Here is a 24,134-nt window from a genome sequence, read left to right as displayed (position 1 = left end):
CTCAACTGTCGTGGTCTCGGCAAACACAATACGTCCTTCGTAAATTGAGAAGAGAACATAGGTCTCGGTATTACAACGAATAACTTTAACAGGTTATGACTACTTGGTAACAATAACGAACAATGACATCTGGTCCGACCATATTATTATTCTCAGAACTTCACAACCAGCTTGGTTCCTGACACCTTGCCTTGACGCAGCAAATCCAGCGACTCAAGCAACACGTCAATCCCACCGTCAACCACTTTGATGGGGGGAGGCTTGAGTGAGCTTTGAATCTGAGGCAAGATCGCATAGAACCGGGCCAAAGCCTGGCGGTGCTCCATGTCGACAGGAAACTTGGGACCAATCGGTGGCAGCCAGGCGAACTCATGACCAAACACGGTATAAAGCATGATCATATCGTATTTGACTCCAGGAACCTTGGATTCGCCTTGATCAAGCAACGTGACAATCTTTCCGCCCTGAGATTTGATGACGTTGGCAATGGCTTGTCCGGATCCCCCTTCAGAGAAGCAATCAAAAGCCAGGGAAATATCTGGAAATGCAGTGGTAACTTCTTGAATCCAGGTATCAGACCTGTAGTTGAATACATGGTCCGCACCGTAGCGCTTGACAAGCTCATAGGAGTGAGGCGACGCTGTCGTAACAACGGTGTACCCTGCAAGCTTCGAAAGCTGGATAGCAAAAAGACCGACGCTCGTGGAGCCTGCGTAGATGAAAACAGTTTTGTTGGTTGACTTGGACGCCAATGGCTGCGAACCTGTCCCAGGCTCACCTGGCCATGGAAGACCCAAGTGAACGTTGACCGCCAGGACTGCAGTCACAGCCGAGACGCCGTACGTAGCTGCCTGTTCGTCGCTAACACCCTGTGGGATCTTCCAAGCCAGATCGCTATCCGTCTTGAGATACTCTGCAAAGGAACCTCGGTCTCGATGTAGTCCGCCGTGAACAACACCGGCGACGCGATCCCCTATCCTCCAGGTTCCGACAGCGGACTTCCCAACCTCGACGACCTCTCCGGCATAGTCACACCCGACTATGCATCCTTTTGGGGAGATGACATCGATATGCTTGAAATCGCTGGGGTTGAGGGCCACGGTATGCACCTTGACCAATATCTCCTGATCGTTGATAGTGGGTTTCGACGTTTCCGTAACATGGGCGCCCTTGAAAACAGACTTTCCGGTGCTGAGGTTCAAAACGCGGGTTGCGATAGTCCGGTTTGTCACCAGGGCCTTCATAGTTGGTTTGGAAGATGTACAAGCGGCCATCATGCGGGTTGAAATATGAATAGTAAAAATGAGACTCTGAAGTGTGTACCAAGCGGGTTTCTGTGCCGATGGATAGCTGAATGTCGCAAGTCAGCCGGGGTCGTTGGCTAGTTCATACTTATGGAAACGAATACGTGCTGGAGTGGCGACCTGCATACCAGTAATCATTTTTGATCTTGATGATTTGTATTCCAAAGATGAAAGGTCGGCGTCATTCACCTCGGTCACATCTGGAGATCAATAGAGTCCAAAACGTACTACGGTTCTGTTGACGATGGGGGTGTGTTCACTAATCACAACTACTAGTGCTGGATTAATGCCGACGGCCTTAGCACAAGCCGACGGACACACCCTTAATTGCACCTTATGTTAAAGTTATTGCGCAAGGAAGAAACCTAGTGGAAATGAAATCTTTGGTTTTTTACTAAGCACACACATACCACCTCGTCGGCTTAACAGTTAGCCCACAACCGTATCTGACCCTATCGTCGGGTCGACTCATGGGCCCCAAAGCCGACGGAGCTCACATTATTCAGCACATTGATATTGTCCAGCCCTTTATGTCTGGATCTCAAGGCAAGCCCTTTATGTCTGGATCTCAAGGCAAAAACATTGCGCCGCTGGGTCTTTGTTGGGTTAATGCTTGACTGGAAGTTATGCTTCGTAATCCAAGGCGAGTGCCAGCTGTGGAAGTGGCAGAAGTGCTGAGGCGAGACTGCAATTGTAAATTATTTAAGTTGATTTGATGGTCCTTGCAAAAGGTCGAGGCTGTTATGTGCATTCAAAGGAACAGCTAGCTTCTCAAAATCATACAGGATGTCTCTTACTAAAGTTGTGGTAGTCGGTGTAAGTTGTTTGTGATTGTTCACGCGGAAGATGAGATCAGCAATCTAACAAACATAAAATACAGGCAAGTGGAAATATTGGAAGAGGCGTACTACCGCAGCTACTGCAATCTGGCCTTGACCTGACTATTCTTAGTCGTGAGGGCTCAGCTTCAACCTTTCCAAAGGAAGCCAAGGTCATCAAAAGCGATTTTAGCGAAGGATCTCTCGTTGAAGCACTGTATGGTCAAGATGCCGTCGTCAGCATGCTCCCGATTATTGCTCTCGGAGAGCAGCAAAAAGTAGCCGAAGCGGCCATCAAAGCAGGAGTGAAAAGATTCATCCCCAGCGAGTATGGGTCTGATTCCTCTGTATGCATCCTTATTTTGCCATCGGAAGCCTCAGCTAACATACCTGCACGAAGTCTGATCTCGTCATCGAGGCGGTTCCCTTTTTCCAGCCCAAGAAGGCTCAATTAGACTGGCTTACTTCTCATGAAGAGCACATTAGCTGGACCGCCATCATTACTGGCCCGTTCTTTGATTGGGTATGTTTAAGGTCCCGATCGAGACAGCATTTAAATCCGCTAACATCGATTCAGGGATTGGAGCTGGGCATGACTGGCTTTGACCTCAACAACAGGGTCGCCACCCTGGTGGACGGTGGGAACACCCGATTTACTACAAGCACTGTAGCTCAGATTGGACGTGCCATTATATCAGTCTTGAAGCATCCCTCTGAGACGAGAAATCAGCTTGTTTTTGTTGAATCTTTTACAACTACTCAGCTTGAGATTCTGAAGGCCCTCCAGGAGGCAACCGGCCAGGACTGGAAAGTCAAAGAAGAGACTTCCGAGAATATGAGGCTGGATGGTTTCAAGAGACTTGGCGAAGGTGACATCGTGGGTGGTGGAGCTTCCGTGATTATGGCATTGGTCCTTGGCAGTGACGCACTAGAGGACCATACAGACGTCAAGGGTGGTATTTGGAATGAGAGGCTTGGGCTGGAGAAAGAGAGCGTGGAGGATACAGTGAGGGCTGTGATCAAGCAGTAACTTGCTTCTTTTGTGACGAATGGGGGCACGCTTCGCTTGAAGAGGCTTTCATGGTGGAGACGCATGGAATGATTATCATGGTTACGGGTGTTGCGCAATAAACATTTCTTCGTGCAACAAGAGATCAAGGAAAGATTTCTATTGTTCACTTTGGTCATCCTCCGAGGCGAAAGCCTATCCCCGGGTGTTATCCGGCTGTTGCCCATGGAAGTTAGGTATAATGATACACCGGCTGCACTGCGGCTTAGATGCCTTGCCATCCATCAACTAGCCCCTTCCATTTCATTTCCATAACTGCTGGTCTCTTTCCATCGGGTTCGTTCATCAACTCCATGTGCATCAAGTTCTGATAAAATGGCACAGACTTTTCCCAACTACTTGTAAGGAGCATACTTCTGCGTAGGTGTGGCATCGATTCAATAACCTCTTGTACGCAGCCAATCAGCCATGAGCCTAGCCCCTGTCCCTGTGTGGAGAGCTCAATCCAAACATCGGTCAAGAATGCAAAAGTCACGAAATCCGTAATGATGCGGCCAAACCCGATGAGTGTTGGCTGGCATTCGCTCCCCAAGTTGCAAGTGGTGTCGTCTGGGTCGTCTTCGGAGTTGACTGCTGCTCTTTGTCGGAGAATGTTTTCAGCGGCCTCCACTGAGTTGGAATTGATATCGTACAGCGCAAAACATAACGAATTTTGTAATGTTTGTCGCATGACGGGCTCGGGAAGAGGATTGGCCCAGTAGAAGCCCTTCGACGCGAAAAACGAGCTGAGAACTGGAATCGGGATAAGATCGCTATCGGTAGATATGAGGTAGGAAGCCCTCGTCCACCTCCGACTGCGTAGTTGAGGGGCAGCCATTTTGAGAAATGAAGCCTCCTGGATATTCAAGTGACGAAAGGTCGGCAGCGGCAACACCATGTGCCCTCGTGACCACGATTGAGAGACCTACATAGTCTTTGTAGTCCAAGCTGTTTGCCCGACATCGCAGGTGTCACTGTTTGACTCAGTGTAGGTTATGTTTCATCACCGGGGTCCCCCAGAAACTACGGTATTTTCCGAGTTTGGGCGCAGTTGGGCGTGATTGACTATTGGGCGCGTTTGACAAGTTGGGCGTAGTTGACTAGCTGCAGTCGATCCAAAAGCCGTTGTGTGATATGGGAGACTGCTTTACGCAGTCGCACACGCAACCTAACCACGTCAAGTAGTTATGATGCATAAGCCAGACACTAAACGATCCACCAACCGCTGGTATTGGAAGCTCGACTGGGCAATTCCACCCTGTTAATTCAGCGTTGTTATGGGTGCTTTTGAAAACCTTAAAGCTCGGACTAGCCCCACATCAGCCGTGCTTGAACAGGCACATCTGTCATGTAATCAACGTCGAGAAACCCTTGGGGCTCCGGCATCCAGTATTTCCCGGGCGAATACGCCGACTCCGCTGACTTAATCTTCAACGTCTCCTGTTATTGTTGCGTATAAGTGACTGAGGCCCGTCGCATACTGTCAATTGCATCTTATGTTGTCTTCAAATCTCGTACTGTACTTCATATCGTCACTGCAAAGACATCCAACCACCATGACGACGGCGATTCTTAGTTACATTGACCCGGCTTCCTTTGAGCCCAACGCCACAGCGTCTTTCGAGAAGCCTTGGAATAAGGTAGACGGCCCGGGCAAGTCGTACGGTGTGGTCAATGCCCAACAACAGCTTCTCAATCTGCGACATCAAACTTCGGCATTTTCCATCAATATATTTGGCTTTGATACTTGCCACGCGCCTTCTTCTCTAGAGGACTTCAACGACGAACAGCAAATCCGAAAGTTATACTACAACGAGGTCGAAAGCTTTCTGCGAAAACATTTAGATGGTGTCAGAAAGGTTGTCATATTTGATCATGCGATCAGAAGAAGGGCAACGCCATCTCCACGACAGCCCGTGCAGCTCGTGCATATTATTCAGACACCTGCTGCTGCCAAGGCCAGAGTTCTCCGCCATACTCCCGCGGAACAGTCAGCTCAGCTGTTGAAGGGGCGATTCCAGATCGTCAATGTTTGGCGACGTATTCAACATGACGCTTCTGACACGCCTTTGGCTGTTCTTGACTGGCGGACCACGGCTCCAACTGACCTGGTCAAAGTCGACCTACTCTATCCCCAGCACAGCGAAATCCAACCAGATGTGCTACCGGTTGTAGAAGAGTCTTCGTCACCAGCTGGGTATGACGTCAGAGGGGAACAGTACGTGGTTTCTCCAAACAAGGACCATCAGTTCTATTATGTGAAGGAGATGACGCCAGATGAAGTGTTGTTGGTCAAATGTTTCGATTCGAGAAGCGATTTCATGACTGGTGAAGAGAACTGCATTGCACATGGCACAGGACACACCGCCTTCACAGATCCCCAGACACCGGACGGTGCACCCCTCAGACAGAGCATTGAAGTTCGTTGTCTCGTTTTCTACGACTAAGTTAAAGCATTGTACGAATGGATATCATGTTGTCAACAACATGAATAGAGCAGTAGTAGACGCACTACAAAAGTCTCTCCCGAAATGAAGGGTTCATCCCTCTTTTACCTAGTATTATGGTGAAATCCAAGCATGTTGACAAAACTCAAGTCCGAAAGTACAATAACTATATTGGATATAACAAGCCCATTTAGGTACTTGTACAATACATACTGGGACCCACACTCATTGTGTGGTGTGGCTTGTCTTCCATCGACCCGAGGTTTCTCGAATACAGCATGACTTCTCCTCGGTGGTGGACCCTAGGCTCGTCGAGACTGAGCTCCACTTGTAAATCGTCCGGTCCCCGGCTCACAGGGGTGTCAGCATCGGATTTAGGAACGATTTTACCAAACGCAAATGAGAGATCTCACAAAGTTGAAAGAATTTCGACAAATGACGGGAGAGCAGCTGACAGCGGAAAATTTCATAGGACACAGAATTAATGAATCATGCGATTTTACCCTCCTTCGACCTATCGCTGTCACCGTCTCGGCATATCCCGGACTCTACAGAAGAAACGTGATGTTTTGACGTATGGCTTCGAGAAGGGTTTATCCTTCACAAATTTTAGGTAAATTGCTGGGATTTATCTAATTGCAAAGCAGTATCGAAAGGTATGTCATTGTTGCTTGGACTTAAGACCATCCATGCATCAAGATCGTAGGGTAAAGTGGGTTCGTCGGCGTGATGTCAATCATGATTCGACTGGAGGCGCAGGCTGCGTGAGAAAGTTCGCACACTTTTACTGTTTACGTCTCAATGCTGATATCTTAGGGAAAGACGGAGGTTTGCTGAATCAATGGCCTAAACCAACGGATTACATTGAGACCGAGCCCCCGGGTGGCTCACGGAGCACCAAGCTGGATCCACACGGACTGACAGGGCTGTCAGCATACAAAATCTCCGGTTCTTAAGTCCAAGAACCGAGTCAACAGTGTCGACTCACGAACGCAGCGACCGGGGCCCGGCAGAGGGCATGAGTTTGCAACGGCCACATAAGACAAGCGTCTCTCGTGAAGAGTATTCCTAATTTTGAACGAGGACTTTAAAATCAACGCTGCCTAATTCTTAACGCTACTTACTTAAAAGCATCATTGCACCATCACCAACAATTATGACTTCCCAAGATCGAATCGACGTCATCGTCGGAACGTCCAATTTTGGCTATCCAGACAGCTTCTGGGGGGGTTCGGAGTCGCACATTATTCAAGCCTTTCAGTTGATGAAGAAACATGGCTCCAACAAACTCGACACTGCGAAGGCCTATTTCGGATCAGAAGCAAAACTAGGCGCTATGAAAGCTGGCTCAGATTTCGACTTTGAACTTGACACAAAGTGGTTCGGGGGTTACGATAGGGCTGATGGCGCCAACACCCGATCTTACATGCTTTCGTCGGCTAGACAAAGCATAGAGACCCTTGCTGTCCCTCAATTCGACGTGTTCTACCTGCACGCGCCTGTCTTCAATACCCCCTTAGAGGAGACCCTTGCCGGCATCAACGACGCCCACAAGGCAGGCTTATTCCGAAGGCTGGGGCTTTCCAACTACCCTCCCACTGAGGTTCAGCGACTCTACGACGTAGCCAAAGACAACGGTTTAGTCCTTCCAACGGTATACCAGGACAACTACTCCGCCGTAGCGCGAAAGCCTGAGGCAGACTTATTTCCTGTTTTGCGAAAACTTGAAATCTCTTTCGTTGCGTATTCGCCGATTGCCGGGGGATTCCTCACCAAGACCAGAGAGCAGATCGAGTCAGGTGGGACAAGGTTCAGCCCGGATCAAATGTTCGGCATCTACCACAAGCTGTACGTCAAAGACAGCTACTTATCTGCACTTGAGGAATGGGGGAAGATTGCCGAGGAGGAGCAGATCTCAAAGGCGGAATTAGCGTACCGTTGGGTCGTTTACCACAGTATCCTCCGGAAGGAGCATGGCGATGGTATCGTGTTTGGTTCCAGCTCTTTGTCGCAAATGGAAGAGACACTTCTGGCTTGCAACAGAGGTCCTCTGTCTGAGAAGGCAGTTGGGGCGATTGAGCAGATATGGGAGAAGGTGAAAGATGAAGCTGGCGTTGATAGCTACCAAACTGTTTTCAGCGGCAACTGAAATGACAGATTAATCAGCTTGTAATAAATAGCTGATGGCTCATCTATTTTGCTTTTTCAAGTTATGATACGTGAAAAGTTGCCTTTGAACTTATGTCAAAGTATCATACAAAAGATGGCTAGGGATATCTATTGTGATCCTGTTTTGAGGTTCCATATCATCAAACCACCTGAAACGAGCCCGCGAGACGCGACAAGCCCCCAAAAATGTGACACGAGATGCTGGGGAGGTTGGCAGCATGGATGAAAAGTGCCGAACGGTATGTGCTCATAAGGGTAACAATACCATTCAGTCCCCTCCAGCAGGTTTGGCCTTCCCCATCAGAAGAATATTGGCGATCGGACGGTGGTAAAAGCCTTCGCCGGCCCATGCTAAAAGGAGTCTGGCCAAGGATATGGTCTCATATGTATTTGTGATTTGCATAGCAGAGATACGTTCTCCCTTTTACTTCCGCTTCAACACTGCACGCAGCTGACAAAAGTGCTGCAGCGGAATTACTAGCATCATTGCGTCACAATGGCCAGTATTGAAACTTGGAATTGTGGAAAAGGACATATTTATCTATGACTTCCGCATTTTCTGTTTTCTACGTAGACATCACACAGTCGACTTGGTCTTGCCATACATTCTTTTATGACAATTGAGAACACAATGGCTTCAAAATCTCAAACAGCAATTCCCGTCGTTTTCGGGGCGATGACGATTGGGTCACCTACTATTAGCGGTCTCAAGGTCACCACCGTCGAAGATGTTAATAATATGTTAGATCTCTTCCAATCACGCAGCCACAACGAGATCGACACAGCCCGACTGTACGGCGGAGGAACGACGGAGACCTATCTGGCTGACGCCAAATGGGAAGAGCGCGGTATCGTGATGGGAACCAAGCTATATCCGAACAGCAAGACCTCCGGGGCCACTGGGCCACTGTCCTACACGCTGCGTGCTGGCTATGTCATGGCTGTCACCCTGAAAGAGCTTCTCTCTCGCGCAGACCCGAGTTTGATGGGACGAGCTCGCCTAGTGCTTCAGGGCTTCGGGTGTGTCGGTGCCACCTTCGCCCTAGCAGCGGAGCAGTTGGGCATTGGACGCGTTGTGGCAATCTCCAGCCAGTATGGCTTTTAAATTGACAACGACGGCATAGACTGCGTCGCCATTGAACACACGCGCCGCAGCGGGGCTGGAACCCATTTCGCCCCAGGCTTGGATCCCAGATGTCTCGAAGCCGGCCTCTCCCAGGCTGAGCTCTCATCCGCTCGATACACGCCACGTAAGGCGGGCTCATCTGATTAAGAGCATCTCGCCAATTTCCTTGCCGCGGCCGAGGGCGAGGCTTTCGTACCCTGTGCTGGATGCTACGTTCTTACGCCAAAGACAATTTCTGCCTTGATCAATCATACGTTCGCTAAAGTCTCTGTCTCGTCCCGATTTATCGTCGCTGGAGCCAATAACGTCTTCAAACCCGCCGAGAGCAGAGAAGAGACTCTCTCGAGTCTAGACTCTGCTTCTATTCGAATGCTCCCAGAGTGGATCAGCAATTCCGGCACCTCCAATCTGTTCATGCGAGCTTGCAGTGGTCTCGCCTTGAGAGGTTACAGTGCTTCCAACCTTGAAGCGTGTGCCAACGACACCAAGTCTTTCATCAATGCAGTATTTGCCAAGATTGGATCGTCGGTGACCAATGTTGCCTTGTGGGATGCTTGTCATGATTTGGTGATGGCGCGAAGAGCAGCTGGAGCGGTCAACCGCCTGGGAGTCAAGAGAATGTCACATTTGACTTTGACTACGCCAAATGTTGGTCGAGCCGGTGAAACTATTGAGCGCGTGTACAACGCCAGGTTCAATGAGGACAAGACGCTTTATCAGCTTCCAGGGGATGACGATCCTACATTGAGCATCGTCAGGGCGCCCGCAGGAACTGGCCCTGGTAACATTGGCCTTTCAATGCGGTTCTCCGTCTATAACTTGGCGAGGGCTCGTGCAATGCTGAAGGCTGACGGCGCAGCCTTCCACGAAGTCAAACTTGAGGATGGCTCAAATGAGCTTGGTCTCAAACGCGAGGAGGCGGGATATCCAATAAGTCTTGCGCAGGCCCCTGCTTGGGAATCCTCTAACGGTGCCTTCTCCAACTCCTCAGAAGCGCTGAAGTCGGTTGCTGGGCCGGCCTACCAGCTCGATCATTATGCTGCCATCATGCCAGACGCCACCAAGATGAAGAGCTTTCACGAACTTATGATGGGTTTCACGCACTTGCGGACTTTCACGGTGAACGCCGGTTCCCGTACCAACGGGGAAGACGACGGCTTGATTCATGTGATGGGATTGCCGTTTGATACGAAGCGGGTCCTGATTCTGACCGAGGGACTGAATCAGGATGCTGTATTCACGAAGCTCATGAACAAGCATTGTGGTGCTCACGTTCACCATAGGATAGAAGACGTTGATGCTGTGTTTGCAGAGGTCAGGGAACAGGGTTGGCAGACAACAGCAGATGTGCCCAGTACAGACCTGGCTACAGGGCTTCGGCAATTCTTCTTGAAGGAGGAAGAGACCGGGTGTATCTTGGAGTTGATTGGCAGAGGTGAAAAGAATGAAGCTCTGGCTGGAGCCGAAGATGTGGAGGATGCAGCTGGTGCTGGCGGCTATGCCACTGGGCAAGGAGAGTTTCGTACGGACAGTATTGTGGCCTTAGCTAGATCCCTAGACGCCTGATCTAGGCTCATATCGGCTATAAAAAATGCACCTATGTGGTATGCAAGAAAGCCATGATCCCAATACCTAGCTGCTTTGCTTGAATTTAATTACCAAATTGACACCTTTTGCCTGATTCAGTGGCCATATATGCCCAGTTAGATTTAATGAGGATGTGAGGCCCCCTAGCTGCCATTTGGTAAGGGTTATCCGGCCACCGTCTTCCACTTCAACTGCCTTCCATACGATGTGGGCCAACCTAAGATAGACTTCTCAACGACCATCCCTTGTCATGTCTACTAACAAGACGGCATCATGTCACTTTTTACCAATGATACATGCACTCAACTTCTGATTCGCCCTGGGAAGTGGGCGTGAGCGGAATTGTCACCACGGCAAACACCTGCTCATTGAAACTAAACCAAATTCTATCATGAAATCACCTATGAGAAAGATGTAAACGAAGGTCAAGAAGAGAAAAAGAAACACCAGCTTTGTACTTCAGCCCCAAGCCCCCGCAGCAACAACGCACTCAATGAGTAATTTTGGCGTTCTATATGCTCAACCTGAGCCTTCTCCAATTGCAGTTTGTTGATCCATCACCCGGGCCAAGTTAGTGACGAATCACGCGGCGCTTGTGGCCAAAGTCATAGCCGCCGTAGATCGAGGTAGACGAGCTGGCGGTGGCTTCATCAGATGTCCGGGTCTCCATAGTGGTGGGAGTGACCAGGGACGGCTTGGCGTCTGAGACAGTGGTGCCCGGGGAAGATGTCGGGTAGGTATCGTAGCCACCGTCGATAGAAGAGGAGGGGGTGACGAGGGAGGGCTTCGCGTCCGAGACGGTGGTGCCAGGGGTGGAGGTGGGGTAAGAGTCGTAACCTCCCGAGATGGAACTGGACGGAGACTCCGAAGGGCTGACGGCCGACGGCTTGGCGTCAGACACGGTTGTGCCGGGAGAAGAAGTTGGGTAAGTGTCGTAGCCACCAGAGATGGAGCTGGAGGTGGTCACTGCGGATGGCTTAGCGTCCGAGACGGTGGTTCCGGGAGACGATGCCGGGTAGGTGCTGGACTGGGTGCTCGACTCGATGTTGGACTCGGTGCTAGACTCGGTCTTGTGCGTGGTGCAGGGCTTCTTGGTGGAAGAAGGCGACTCGGTGGCGGTGGTCACGTCATCCGAGTTCGTCTCAGTCCTGGTGCCGGAAGAGGTTGTAGTCGTGTTGGTCCAAGAAGATGAGGTGGTCGTGGGATAGCTCAGAGTAGAAGAAAGCTTGATGGAGCTGGTGGGAATGTTGTGCGAGGGGAAGCCGGTGGAGGCACCGGTGCCGGGGCCGGTCGAGCTGTAGCCGGTGCCGGTGCTGGACGGTAAAGACTTGGTCACGGTCACGATGATGGTGGATCTCAGGGTCGTCTTTGACTGGGATGCTGTGCCAGTCTCCGGGAGTTGGTCCGACACAGTGGTGTTGATGACCGTGGTGTAGGTGGCAGTGGTGTACGAGGGGCAACCGTAGATGGTGCATGGAGCAGAGGTGGTATCAACATCCGACGGGGTGGGGATGGGAATGGTCGGAAGTGTGGCCTCGGTGGTGGTCAAGGATCCCGGAGTGGTGCTAGGGATGGGGCGAGTGGTGTTGCTCCAGAGGCTGGAGCTGGGGTACGGCACGCTGCTGGCACCGGTGCCCGTACCGGTGGTGAGGGAGATACCCGTGGACAGGGTCAAGGTCCTGGTCTTGATTGTTTTCGTCCGGGTACGGGTCCTGGAATAGCATCAGTGAAGAGTCCAAGTGAGAGACGCAGAAGACGACTTACGTGGTATTGGCGGGCGAGTGATGAGAAGTTGTCAGACTGGGCAGCTGAGTTGAGACCGTCGTGCCAGGAGAAGATGTGTCCGAGGGAGAGACAGAGGTAGGGCTGGTTGAGGAGCCGGTACCCAACGGAGTGGAGGAGGTCGGGATACCCGTGGTGGAGTTGACGTAGCTAGTGGGAGTAGAAGGCTTCGGCGGAATGCTGATTGTAGGCAAAGACGGAGTTGAAGTCCGTGTGCCGGGCATGGAGCTGGAGGCTGATGCGGAGCAAGTGTAGAAGCACGGCTGAGTCTCAGTCACGGTGACTGTGACCGCAGTGGCACAGTTGGAACCGCAAGCAGTTACGGTGACTTCGTTGGTGATCTCAATGAGTGAAGTCACGGTCAATGTCGCCGGAGGGCGAGCAATGATGTGGTTGGCCTGCGGGATGGCGTTCACCAAGGAAGCACTGCCAAGTCAGCATGGACAGAGATGCCTGAGAATGACGACTTACCCAAGGCCCAGGAGGGCGAGACCAGAGGCAGGAAAGACCATGGCGAGCAAGAGAAGTGGGAGTAAGAAACGAGTGTGATGCTGCGACGGTTCGTGCTGGCTGGAGACTAAACAGAACAAGACCGTCTTTTCTCGCCGGCTGCACTCCTTTATATCATGAAATGATTGTCCAACCTTCTATGCCGGCCAGAATAACACCGCAGCCAACTCAGAGCCCACAGCCGTTCCAACACGGACGGGAAACGGGATGCTCGGCAGACACTCTCATCACGCAAGCCTGCCCTCAATCTAGAACGGGCTTCGATAAGGGCTTGCCATGCAGCTGGCCGTCAAGTGCGAGCGCCACATCACTCGCTTTGAGTGTCTCGGTATTGCATGTCAAGGTAAACCGGTTTGTCTCTCATGGCCTCGACGTCGTTGGGGAAGGACAGTCGACCAATCGAATCAAGCACCAAGATTTCCATCCTGCTGCAGCCATCTATCTGATCCCAGCCACAACGTCCCCCTTCATAGAAAGCCGTTTGGTTTCTAAGAATATTTGCGGGGAGGCGAACGCCGGACGCAAACCCGCTGTCGTTTGGCGGGTTGGTAGCAATCTGCCTACATCAAGCCACAACGTGGAAACCTGCATGGGTCGGAGCAGGCTTCTGATTTGACATTGACAGTCGAGTCGGCCAAGTTTGTTTGTCGCTGCCAGGATCATCGGGCAGAGTGACAGTCGTATGCACGCTTTTCTCGCTTTTAACCTTATGCACCTTGTTCAATGACAGACAGATCATCATCGCCAATCGACCCTGTCCTTACCATTGCAGAAACGACTTTGGAGCTGTCTCAAAGAAGTTGGACACTGAACACACGGGAGAGGAGGGCCGGAGAGGCCGCGGGTTCGGCAGCGGCTGCAAGTCTCCGTCCCACGCAATCTCAGGCAACATGAACCGACTGCGCACACAATTCAGCGGTCGGGGATACCAAATTCGCCGCAAATTTGAAGAATTTTGGTCACGAAAAATGTTTTCACAATCCGCCGTCAAAAAATAGACCAACAACCCTCCCATCAGCCATCGTTCCACGTCTCCAAGCCCAACACCATCCCAAAGGTTTGGGTTCACCATCGTAGATACAACAGCTGCTGTACCCAGAATCTTGCAGCTTTTGAAAAGCGACAGGCTTTGCGCTTTGCCGCAGGGCAAGTACCGTACAACACGAAAAGCGTCCCCTGCAGAGCGTGTGTACCTGCATGGGGCCAGCTGCATGCTGCCGGTACACTATCGCAGCCAAACATCGTCGGCTTCCCATTGGCATTATGGCCAATGCACCTGACGCGGTCACGGAATGATTCATTCTGCTCTTATTGTGCTTATTAAGGGGAGCATGGCTCGTGTTGCCTCACCTCAGCCCGGAGCGATGCGTGACGCAGCTAGGCTACTGGGAGATCCCGCAAGATTGACAGTCTGTGGCGAGATGCACACCGACTATGCGGAGATGCAATTACGGCTGGCAGAAATGCCTGGTGGCATAGATTGGCGGAGAAGCCACGCCATCAACCTGACGGAGATATTCTCGTCGACCAAGATTGCCGGTTTGCGCTCCGTCTTGTCTCCTCCGAGTCGGATGATCCGTCTCACACCCGTCGGTGTTTGTCTTCGCTTGACTCTCGGAGTTTAGGACGGGACTCGGGTCTGTCCCTCGACGCAGAAGGTCTGACCGGACGAACTTTGAGCTCTGTTTTCCATGCGACCGTATTGCGCCGCCTCATGGTTGAGGGCGATCGAACGCAACGTGTCGTGCGCCAGTGGGCACTGGCAGGGTGGATGTGGCTTCGTACCCCGTCACGGGAAAACTCAGCTCAAGTTGATGTCGACGCGGGCTGCGCATATTGTGGGTGAGAGGCTACAAACAGGCAGCCGAGACACAGTAAGGGACTACGTGCGAGAAAGAACCCTCGCCAGGGCTTGCCGGACGTGGGTTACACGGCAGCATTGGATGTTGCACGGCCACATTGCGATACCGTCTCTCGAAATTGAATTTGATTGTTTATCCCCAGCCAGTTGAATTCATCTCTTCATGGTCTGAACGGGATGCTAGTCTAGGTAGCTACGTTGACGGGGAGAACTAAGCGTTGCAAACCGATCGACCCGTTAGTGATTGGTTCTAGCACCCGTGCTCATTGATGCAGTCGCATCCGAGGCCCTTGCATATCATCAATTCGTTCCGCTACGTCCGAAGTAACATCCCCACTTAGAGGACCGCCTTAAGGGCCTTGAAAGCATCGTCGCGGCTGCCAGAAAATCTCGACTCGGCAGTCTTCCAGTTGATGACGTTCCAGATGTTATCGACGTAGGCCGCCTTGCCATTGAGGTACTACCCATCCATCCCAGTCAGTGATTCCGTTTGACACGATCAAAAAAAGAAGCATCCACAAACCTGAAGGTAGTACGCGTGCTCCCACATGTCGACACCGAAGATGGGCACACCCTTGGTGACGGGGTCCTGGTCCTTGGTCGTGATGATGCTGAGACCTGTCGTGTCGTCCTTGACCAGCCAGCCCCAGCCGCTGCCGGTGATGCCCAACAGCGCAGCGTTGAACGCTTGCTTGAACTTGTCCAGGCTGCCCCAGACGCGGGTGATCTCGGCGATCAGGCTGGGTGCGGAGTCGGGAGAAGCATCCGGGCTAGATGCGGGGGAGAGGTTCTCCCAGAAGAGGGAGTGGTTGATGTGGCCTCCACCGTGGAAGTTGAGTGCCGCCAAAACGGCGATGCGGCTTTGGAGAGGGTTGGCGTTGTATGTTTCGATAGCCTTGTTCAGGTTTGTGACGTAGGTCTGGTGGTGCTTGCTGTGGTGAAGCTCCATGATTTGGGCCGAGATATGAGGTTCCAATGCCTTCGGGAGGAGTTAGCCGGAGTTCCTGGTGCCGAAGCAAGGGTGGTACATACATCGTAAGCGTAAGGGAGCTTGGGAAGCGTGTACTGTGAGCTGGCCATGGTGAATCTTGTGTCACTTGGACGTGTCTTAGTTAGGTAGGTTGTGCGTGAGGTGATTTCGTAGCCAGAAGTTGAGGATGAGAAAAACAGAAGATGGAGGGGTAAGCTGCTGAACCTGAGAAGGAAGAGAAGAAGTCACCCCGGGGCAAGGAGGGGTACTGAGCACATTTCATCATCTCGGCAATGATGGGGATGTCCTCCGTCGAATCCGATGATGTGACGGACACCTTGATGGCCGCGAGCTGCCGTAGGACTTAGACCTGGTCTCGGCCACTCAACGGGGTGCATGGGTTAGAGTCATGGAGATGGTGGGGACGATGACCAGCTTTTTTGAAATAAAACGTCAATCACGATACATCTTGTGATACGATTTCTTCATAGTTCAGCTGTTCTGGATGAGATTTGCTCACCTGGCGATCGTGCACAATGCACGCGGGCATTACCTGATCAATATTGCTCTAACTTGCTCATCCAGATTCCCTGTTCTGGAGCTCATGGATGATTATGATTGGCTCCGCTATTGTTAGTTGACGTGTGGAGAGGCCCCGGGCCGGTCCCGTTCGCGCTCGTTTTGGGATGACAGGGGTTATGAAAGGGATGAGGACCTTGAGGGAGTTTGAGCTGGTCTAGATGTTGCTGAAATACTGACTATTCCAGCCTCTTGAAAATTGTCCTTTCTGTTTCTTTCTTTTACAAGATTTCATCAGAAATTTCTCATTGTAGTCCCGAAGATTTGTTTTCAGACAACCCAAATCTGACCATGTGCGGCCCAGATACTTGCACCAAGCCTCGAGGTGGCGCGCTCGCCGTGCTCAACCAGCCATTCTGCCAGCCAAGCTCGCCAACTTCACTTTGCAAACTCCGAGGCGACCTTTCGTTCCACACACCAGGGAAGCCGAGCAGTCCTTTCGCTACACATGCAAGGATCACTAGCGGAGGAGATCATGACTTACCCACGTTGTCGGATGTCGTCGTTGTTATCCAGTAAGTTGCAACAGCCAAAGAAAATCCGGAGTCAAGGGTACACAAAGCTAATGTGTTATCTGTGCAACAGCAAGTCCGGTGATCTGTCCAAAAGACCCCAGGATTGTGGCCTCTTCCAACAACTCGCTTTTTCCAATGCATCCGTACTCGAAGACGGCTCGACTTTGGAGCTTGCCCTGAACGAGCCGATCTCATTACAAGTTGGAGACGATGGCATCATCGGGAGAAGGGTTTCGATATTCCCCAGGGCCGAAATGGACAATGCAGTGGCAGAGGGGATCGTCGGTTTCAATTTCGTGAACTCTCTGTGATTATTGACTAGTGCATCCATGTTGGCATGACGAGGAGTAAAGGATTATTAAAGGTCTTGAACAAGAAACTCGGGTTTAATTGGATTGGGAAATGCTTGAACATCGGGAAGGGGGAAACTACCATTCACTTGAATCTATCAGCAATTAAGTCTCTAGTAAAGTCTCGCTTTACTATGTGGACATTTCCGAACTTTCTTGGCCGCCGATGAATGTACTGAAGCGGACATCACCTGGCCCCGCTGTACAGGCGAGTGAACATTTGGTCACGGCAACGAACGGTACATGTGGGAGGCGGCGGCCGAGAGTGCCGACATCTTCATTTCATTGCCACTATTCTTAGCATGCACCCATGGAATCTGAATTTTGAGGGGCTTATTTGTAATCAATTCAGCCGATCCGGTCGAGTGATGTGCATGCAACGAATGGCTGTTGAGGTATAAAGACAAGTGCCCAGACCGCATCGTGGAACGACTTCTAGGGTATGAGGATCTCGCCGTACTATTTCATCCGTCTGTTCAGTCTATCCAATCGTGAAAATGGGTATGATAGCAGTTGCTGGTGGTACAGGTGGCATGGGTAAGGCTATCGTTGAACAAATTCAGCTTACCAGAAAACATCCGTTCATTATTTTGAGTCGAAGGGTAGTCAAAGTGACTCCAAATATTGGTTCGTGAATGCCGCTGACACTTACCTAGAATAATGCACCATCATTCCATCCAGCTCTAGTCCAGGTTGACTACGAGAACGTGGAATCCTTGGTCAAAGTCCTGGACTCGCACAACATCGAAACAATCATCAGCACCATCTCCATGGATTCCAAGGACTCGTTCCAGTCACAACTCAACTTGATTGATGCGGCAGAAGCATCAAAAACGACCCGGCGTTTTATGCCCAGTGAGTTCGGAATTCTCAATAGGCCCCAGTAAGAACTAAGCTACGGGTTTCCATATCAGCGCCTTTGAAGCTGACGTATCAACGCTAGAGACGTCATTGATGAGCCTTTTACGACACCGTGGATCACGACTGCCGAGAGGCTGAAGGATTCTCGTTTGCAGTACACCCGCTTTGTAAACGGCTTTCTGATGGACTACTGGGGGATGCCTCACTTCCACAGTCACTTATCCCCACTTCTGTGGTCCATCGACGTCCAAAATCGGCGTGCTGTGATTACCGGCTCTGGCAACGATGTCATCAGCTTGACTCACTCGAACGACGTGGCACGTTTCATTGTCCGTTCGCTCGAATCCGAGGACTGGCCTGAGTACAGCATCGTAGTCGGTTCCGATGTGACCTTGAATGAAGCCTTAGCCAAGATTCAAGATGTTCGAGGTTGGTACTTTGCAATACAAGCCTACTGGCATGTACATGGGAACTAACTCGCTGCGGCAAGGGGCATCTTCGACGTGACCTATGACAGCGAGGAGAAATTGAAAAACGATGATGCCACTCTTTTGGAAGATTTGGAGGGAGATGCAGCTGTAATGAAGCAGATGACATCCTTCTTCGGGCGGCTTATCGTCCGTCACCTGATGGAGATGCCAAAACAAAAGCGAATGAATCACAAGTATCCGGACATACGCCCAGTCAGTGTCGAAGAGATGATAGACAAAGCTTGGATGGGAAGGTAAATTTGTTACCACAATAGTCGACGTTTTCGTGGTCAGAGTCTGTTGATGTGTAGTTCAATGATTGATTAGTTGCCATGAAATCTTCCAATTTTGTGTTCAGTCAACCCAGACGTTAACTCCCGCATTGACAAGCCCGTAGATTATTTCCCATTGTGTCTTGCATTTTCCTCCCTCATATTCTTCGGCTTCAGCCTCATCAAAATGCCAATCTCTGTATTGGACCATGTCCTCCAGAGTTACATGGCCATCCATTATGAATGGGCAATTGTCATGAAAGCAAGAATAAATGGGCTGAAACCTGACTGTTTCGAAACGAGGATAAGACCCATCCGTGAACTCCGAAGTAAAGATTTCGAAGTCTTCTCGAACACCGTGAAAGTCACCGTCCAGTCGCAGCTCTTGGAGTGAATGAGGGAGACCTCTTAGGGCGAACCCAGGTTTGCAAATGTTGCCGTGAATTTCGAGAACTTCGAGTGCGCTGAAGGCACTGAATGAAATGTCCAAGTCTTTTCCCTCCCGAGGGAATGATACAAGGGCGAGTTTTCTCAAGGTGTCCTTGTGAAATCTCTCAAGTGTTCGGACGATTGGGGCTGGGCCATTATTCTCTGTCGGCTTGATCCGTACATGATGCAGCTTTTGGCACGATCGCAAAATGTCGACGAGTGCCGCCGTCGATACATAATAATAGTAAGTCCCGCCGCTGAGTTCATTTTCTTCCAGAACCAGGGTGGTGACTTCAGACCAATCGATATCAAAGGGATTAGCCGGAAGGTACTCAGCTGAGCGGAAGCCTTGGAGATGAGGCGAAAGATTGATGAGGCGGTACAAATCTCTCGTCGATTTAGTTGTCCGAGTATGCAATGCATGATTGAATTGTGTGAAATGGCGAAGTTCGAGCCGGGGGGGCTGTTTTGGAATACTAGAGCAGAAGCTTTGATTGTATCCTTCGATGTCAACAAGTTCAACACCGCTTGACTTGAGAAGCACCATGCCCGCCAAGAAGCCATTTCTCCAGTCTGCAGAGTACCAAGGCGGAGCCGGCGGTACGTCTAAATGGAGGTTCTTTGCCACATCGGCAAGGAAGTTGGCTTCTTGATCACTGCAATCAAATTTCTGGCAAAGGAGGCCATCCCAGTCAATACGCACCCATCGAACACAGCTGCCCGAGTATGGGTCGTTGACGAAGTGTCTGAGCAAGGCAATGAGTTTCCGGCTACTTTGTGACCCAAGATTGACTTCCGCGTAGAGGTATGGCTTGACGGCGTGGTTGAGACCGCGGCAGGTCCGTGAGAGAAGGGTTAAAGTGTGGATGCCAGCGCGGTTTTGTCCGAACTCTGCGCTCTCACCGCCATCCGGGGTTCTCGTGTCCGTGGAAAAGTGGGAGAATATGAGATGGTGTAGCTCGCCAGGCAAATTGACCAATGACGCCATGCCGATTACGACGCTTGATACTGCAACATAAAGGAAGGATAGATGAAGTCTAGTCAGAAGATTCCAAGCAAAAGCTTTACATCAATAGGTTGGTGACACTTCGGCCGAACAGCATCGTCATGAACGCGGTAAGCGAGATGAGATCCCTGCGCCCCAGGTTCATGCGGTGGAGTCCATCATCGTCACGTGGAGATCTACACCTGCCTCGATAAGGAGATGCTCTCAATAGGTGCATTTTCCCGTCAAATCAGATCCTTCAACATTAATAATCTATTCATTTCCAGGCCTCACGCCGTCCAGATGCATCGTAACATGGACTATTTCCCAATTTTCTAGGTAACAATGTTACAGAATTTTCTTCATTTGGGATCTCTAAGAGGAAAACGGGTCGTCGGCAAAGCTTATGCATGGTCAGCGATCAATCTTCTCATCAACAATGCTCAAGGACTTACAAGGTGTTTCCGAAGCCATCATCGCAAACGAGACGGCCCTGCACAGGGCTGCATTGAGCACCATCCAAGACAGTGCGACCACCGCTGTTCTCCTTAGCGGGGACAGAATCCGACTCTGCCGGCGTAGGCGCGGCCATAGAGACGGAGATGATGCTCGCGAGGGCGATGAGGATAGCCTGGAACTTCATTTTGGCGTGAGATGGAGAGAGAGGTGTTGATTTTCGGGTTGGTATGTAGCGATTGGAAAGCGACGCTCGCAAAAGTCTGGCCGGCCAGGATTGTTTCACAAAAATTGACAGATTGAAGTGAATTTACCGCTCGCAGGTTGTTGACCAGAGATCAACCCAGATGCAAACATGACGGGACAGCGGCTCTTTTAAGATTCTCATGCAGATCAATCGGATCAAGCTTATTAGGGGTCAATTGCAACTCTTGGTAGAGATGAGACGAATCAGGAGGCGGAGGTGGCAGTTGAGACGAACACCCCTGTTTCCTTATTCTTCGGCTTTCGAGACAACCATGCTGTCGTCTCAGAGTCTCCCCACAATCGCGTAAAAAATGTTACATCCAAGGTCAATTCAAACATTCAGCAGTTGGCAATTGCAGGGGGTTCCTTTGCCGAGTTGCTACTTTGGGATTGTGTTTTGGGAAGATTTGGCGACGCGATGAGGTCGCTCCCGCGAGACGCCCATATGCAGGGCTAATTAACCCTCGTGTCGATTTCAACTTACATGCATTGTTCCATGGTAGTTCATTCTGTTCTCGAGGTGGATAGCGGCCAAACGTCGTTCATGTATGGCTCGTTGGATTCTCCGCACGACCGCCCAATATGTTGACAGCCTCCCACCGGGTGTCCGAGACGCCCAGGCGCCTGTACCAGACTAGGACCATGTCGCTGCAACCCTCGTATTACGAGACATGCAGATTCTCTCTTCCCTAAAATGCCATATTGAGCGGGTTCTCCACCGCGATCATCCGCCGTTGAATATGATCGACCCTTGGGCCTCCCGCGATGCCCTCCTCCTATGGTGTAACTGTTTTGCGAATCGATGACCGCAGATAGTTTGCGTCGGATGTCAAAACCTCACATAAACATGAACGGGGGTGAATGCCCTCATTGTTCTATATATATGTGCAACTGATTCGGATCACAGGTTCTTGTGCGCAATCATGAACATACCCTCACAAATCGGGGCCTACACTGCCTCCAATCCCTTTGCATCCGACTCCTGCCAAGGAAACCTCTGTTCGATGGAACGGATCAACTGTTCATGACGGGGCGACCTAGGCTTAATCGTTGCTTCGTAAGGGGCTACGTGACTAATCGCCCCTGGTAACGGCTTGAACTCTGGTTCGTACTCTTGACCGTTGGCAACTGGTTTGCCAATGTCGAACACAGCCAACGACTGGGCAAAGTTGAGGTAAAGCGAGTTGTCGGCAAGGATCTTGCCAGGACAGATGCGGCGACCGAACCCAAACACGTATCTGCGTGGATCAGTCTCTGGTTCGGCTCCCAGGAACCTTTCGGGTCGAAACTCGAAGGGGTTCTTGTAGAGTTCTGGGTTGTGCATAAACCACCTGTTCATGCATCGCGTCAATAAAGTATCCTGAATGATTGAAACGAAACCAAGTTGTTATTGGAGTCGAGATACTCACCAGATATTGCAGAGCACGAGGGAACCCTTGGGAATTCGGTAGCCAGAGTACGAAGCCTCCTCAGAGCTCATGTGAAGAAGACCCATCGGCGCAATTGTATGCCACCGTAGTACTTCCTTGATGAGTGCTTCAAGGTATGGTAAGTTGTCGCGATCGCTGACCGTAGGCAGGCGATCACTGCCAACTACTCTGTCGATTTCTTCCTGCGCCTTCTTTTGTGCCTCGGGAAACTTGGCCATTGCGAGGAAAAAAGCATTTACCGACGCCACAGACTGATAACGGTCAGCCTAGGCCCATAATCCCCTCTGTTAAGGTTGTGCTTAGAAAGTTGAGGAGCTTACCGTATCAGCGGCGCCGCTGAAAATCGAACCCGCTGTCCACATGTTGTTGTGTACGTCCTCTGGAGTGTCCTCGCTGGTAGCCATCGCCTTGGCGAGGTAGGAGACGTTTTCTCTGCCTTCGGCCATTTGAGTCTCAACGAACCTATAAGGTCTCTCAACGGCATCCAGGAAATCGGCCCGGTATTCCTTGGCCTGTCTTTTCCATTCAGTACTCGGGAACCAATCAGGGAGGTATTTCACTATGGGTTTTCAGTGTATTAGATCACAACTGTAACACAAGAAATTAAATAACCTTTAACTAACTTACATATCGGGAAGAAGTCAACTAAGTAACGTCCAAGAACGGCTGACCGTGCGAAGTCGTCCATCACCTTATTCATCTTGCTGAGGAGGGGATCCTTCTTGAACTGGTCGGCATTATAGCCATAGGCAATTTTCAGCGCCACAGTGCCAGCCTCCCTAAAGTTCAAGCATATTAGCGGTCGTTTCCAGCGCATGAACACGAGTTTTACCTACTTGTGGATATGTTCTTTCAGATTTCCCGGGTTGTCAAGAACGTGCAGCAGGAAGTGACCGACCTCGGCTTCCTGAAGGTCATCAAATTGCGCTGCTGTTGTTTTAGTTCCGATGATGCGAGCAAAGACTTTGCGATGGAGGCGGAAGATTTCGTTGTAAGGTATGCCGCCCGTCGCTTTGTCCCAACCAACCCTTGAATGCTGTTAGACGCGATGCGATATCGGAAGACCGAAGGATTTCGAGGATGACCAAGGCGTACAATTCACCAATAAATGTCAAGCTTGGTCTCGATGAGAACTCAGCGGACTTCTTCTCCAAGATATCTAGGGCGACCTGAGGATCATTGATGACGATGAACGGCTTTCCGATGATCCTAAGAGCGGTGATGGGACCTTTTTGAGGTCCGATAGTGGTTAGGCGCAGTGTTTACTTTTTGCAGTGTTCATGCTCACCATATTTATCCTTGAACTTTGCATATTGAGGGGCTGCAAATGTGTCCTTTTTGGGAAGGTCGAACATATTCTGGATGATGGGATAGCCTCGGGGGCCGGGTGGCAAAGGCAAGCGTTGGGCATTCTTTCTCGCTTGAATGATTTTGTCTATAATGAAAACAGCAAACAGGGCGGCAACAAAACCGATGATGAGTGTTGCGTCCTTCATCTTTGCGATCTGCAAGACCACCTCAGGTATAGGCCCGAAGGGGCTTTGGGACTGACCGAAGGGATGCTGTCCTTTTTATATCGAGAATCAGCTATCGCGTCAACGAGGACCACCAATCTCCTCATCGGGGAAGGTCACAGATCGGGTTCTACGCCAATGGGAGGAGAATCCACTGGTATTATGGTGGCATATTCAGCGCACAATCATTGGTCCCTGGGGTATTGAACCAGCAAAACTCACTTGGCAGCCTGCAGTCAGCTTACCGTTGGGCATGCGCGTGTTTCCAAACCCCTGGTCCCAAGAGCGCGGTCCCGTACGCAGTGCGCTGGAAACGCGCCGAAGTCCCATAAACTTGCCGAAAGTCCCCAAAGGCATCGCTTCTGAGTAAAGATTTCAAGGTTCAGAAGGGAATCAATTTTCGAG

The 24,134-nt window shown here is 50.8% G+C and overlaps 12 protein-coding genes across 12 annotated transcripts; 6 read left to right on the top strand and 6 right to left on the bottom strand.

The window, feature by feature from the left end:
- Window positions 1–152: 152 nt before the first annotated feature.
- On the bottom strand, window positions 153–1,244 carry ACTTS2-2 (Trans-enoyl reductase ACTTS2; the record flags this gene model as incomplete). Its single annotated transcript, XM_037324147.1, has 1 exon — window positions 153–1,244. The coding sequence occupies one exon, from the start codon at window positions 1,242–1,244 to the stop codon at window positions 153–155; it is 1,092 nt and encodes a 363-aa protein (XP_037178241.1).
- Window positions 1,245–2,090: 846 nt separating this feature from the next.
- CGCA056_v008899 (Isoflavone reductase-like protein) lies at window positions 2,091–3,152 on the top strand (the record flags this gene model as incomplete). The annotated part of the gene is made up of 4 exons (XM_037324146.1): window positions 2,091–2,120; window positions 2,185–2,469; window positions 2,523–2,645; window positions 2,700–3,152. The coding sequence occupies 4 exons, from the start codon at window positions 2,091–2,093 to the stop codon at window positions 3,150–3,152; spliced, it is 891 nt and encodes a 296-aa protein (XP_037177883.1).
- Window positions 3,153–3,396: 244 nt separating this feature from the next.
- Window positions 3,397–4,008, bottom strand: CGCA056_v008898 (uncharacterized protein; the record flags this gene model as incomplete). The annotated part of the gene is made up of 1 exon (XM_037324145.1): window positions 3,397–4,008. One exon carries the CDS (start codon window positions 4,006–4,008, stop codon window positions 3,397–3,399), a length of 612 nt encoding a protein of 203 aa, XP_037177882.1.
- A 718-nt stretch (window positions 4,009–4,726) lies between these two features.
- aclN-3 (Aspirochlorine biosynthesis protein N) lies at window positions 4,727–5,617 on the top strand (the record flags this gene model as incomplete). Its single annotated transcript, XM_037324144.1, has 1 exon — window positions 4,727–5,617. The coding sequence occupies one exon, from the start codon at window positions 4,727–4,729 to the stop codon at window positions 5,615–5,617; it is 891 nt and encodes a 296-aa protein (XP_037177891.1).
- A 1,156-nt stretch (window positions 5,618–6,773) lies between these two features.
- sirO-0 (Oxidoreductase sirO) lies at window positions 6,774–7,766 on the top strand (the record flags this gene model as incomplete). The annotated part of the gene is made up of 1 exon (XM_037324143.1): window positions 6,774–7,766. One exon carries the CDS (start codon window positions 6,774–6,776, stop codon window positions 7,764–7,766), a length of 993 nt encoding a protein of 330 aa, XP_037177890.1.
- A 1,515-nt stretch (window positions 7,767–9,281) lies between these two features.
- CGCA056_v008895 (uncharacterized protein) lies at window positions 9,282–10,478 on the top strand (the record flags this gene model as incomplete). Its single annotated transcript, XM_037324142.1, has 1 exon — window positions 9,282–10,478. The coding sequence occupies one exon, from the start codon at window positions 9,282–9,284 to the stop codon at window positions 10,476–10,478; it is 1,197 nt and encodes a 398-aa protein (XP_037177889.1).
- A 592-nt stretch (window positions 10,479–11,070) lies between these two features.
- Window positions 11,071–12,793, bottom strand: CGCA056_v008894 (uncharacterized protein; the record flags this gene model as incomplete). Its single annotated transcript, XM_037324141.1, has 3 exons — window positions 11,071–12,211; window positions 12,264–12,707; window positions 12,753–12,793. The coding sequence occupies 3 exons, from the start codon at window positions 12,791–12,793 to the stop codon at window positions 11,071–11,073; spliced, it is 1,626 nt and encodes a 541-aa protein (XP_037177888.1).
- Window positions 12,794–14,989: 2,196 nt separating this feature from the next.
- On the bottom strand, window positions 14,990–15,732 carry CGCA056_v008893 (Superoxide dismutase; the record flags this gene model as incomplete). The annotated part of the gene is made up of 3 exons (XM_037324140.1): window positions 14,990–15,112; window positions 15,176–15,631; window positions 15,685–15,732. 3 exons carry the CDS (start codon window positions 15,730–15,732, stop codon window positions 14,990–14,992), a joined length of 627 nt encoding a protein of 208 aa, XP_037177887.1.
- A 760-nt stretch (window positions 15,733–16,492) lies between these two features.
- Window positions 16,493–17,027, top strand: CGCA056_v008892 (uncharacterized protein; the record flags this gene model as incomplete). Its single annotated transcript, XM_037324139.1, has 2 exons — window positions 16,493–16,716; window positions 16,787–17,027. The coding sequence occupies 2 exons, from the start codon at window positions 16,493–16,495 to the stop codon at window positions 17,025–17,027; spliced, it is 465 nt and encodes a 154-aa protein (XP_037177886.1).
- A 536-nt stretch (window positions 17,028–17,563) lies between these two features.
- BOA1-6 (Oxidoreductase BOA1) lies at window positions 17,564–18,655 on the top strand (the record flags this gene model as incomplete). Its single annotated transcript, XM_037324138.1, has 4 exons — window positions 17,564–17,668; window positions 17,723–17,949; window positions 18,010–18,360; window positions 18,418–18,655. The coding sequence occupies 4 exons, from the start codon at window positions 17,564–17,566 to the stop codon at window positions 18,653–18,655; spliced, it is 921 nt and encodes a 306-aa protein (XP_037177885.1).
- A 1,803-nt stretch (window positions 18,656–20,458) lies between these two features.
- CGCA056_v008890 (uncharacterized protein) lies at window positions 20,459–20,726 on the bottom strand (the record flags this gene model as incomplete). The annotated part of the gene is made up of 2 exons (XM_037324137.1): window positions 20,459–20,486; window positions 20,539–20,726. The coding sequence occupies 2 exons, from the start codon at window positions 20,724–20,726 to the stop codon at window positions 20,459–20,461; spliced, it is 216 nt and encodes a 71-aa protein (XP_037177884.1).
- A 1,008-nt stretch (window positions 20,727–21,734) lies between these two features.
- ordA-1 (O-methylsterigmatocystin oxidoreductase) lies at window positions 21,735–23,711 on the bottom strand (the record flags this gene model as incomplete). Its single annotated transcript, XM_037324136.1, has 7 exons — window positions 21,735–22,116; window positions 22,195–22,466; window positions 22,536–22,774; window positions 22,843–22,994; window positions 23,052–23,243; window positions 23,311–23,443; window positions 23,504–23,711. 7 exons carry the CDS (start codon window positions 23,709–23,711, stop codon window positions 21,735–21,737), a joined length of 1,578 nt encoding a protein of 525 aa, XP_037178580.1.
- Between the last annotated feature and the right edge of the window lie 423 nt (window positions 23,712–24,134).

This window comes from Colletotrichum aenigma (assembly GCF_013390185.1).
Source record: "Colletotrichum aenigma strain Cg56 chromosome Unknown KSG_Cg56_contig05, whole genome shotgun sequence".
NCBI classification, from domain to species: Eukaryota; Fungi; Ascomycota; class Sordariomycetes; order Glomerellales; family Glomerellaceae; genus Colletotrichum; species Colletotrichum aenigma.
This window is presented reverse-complemented; position numbering and strand designations above follow the sequence as displayed.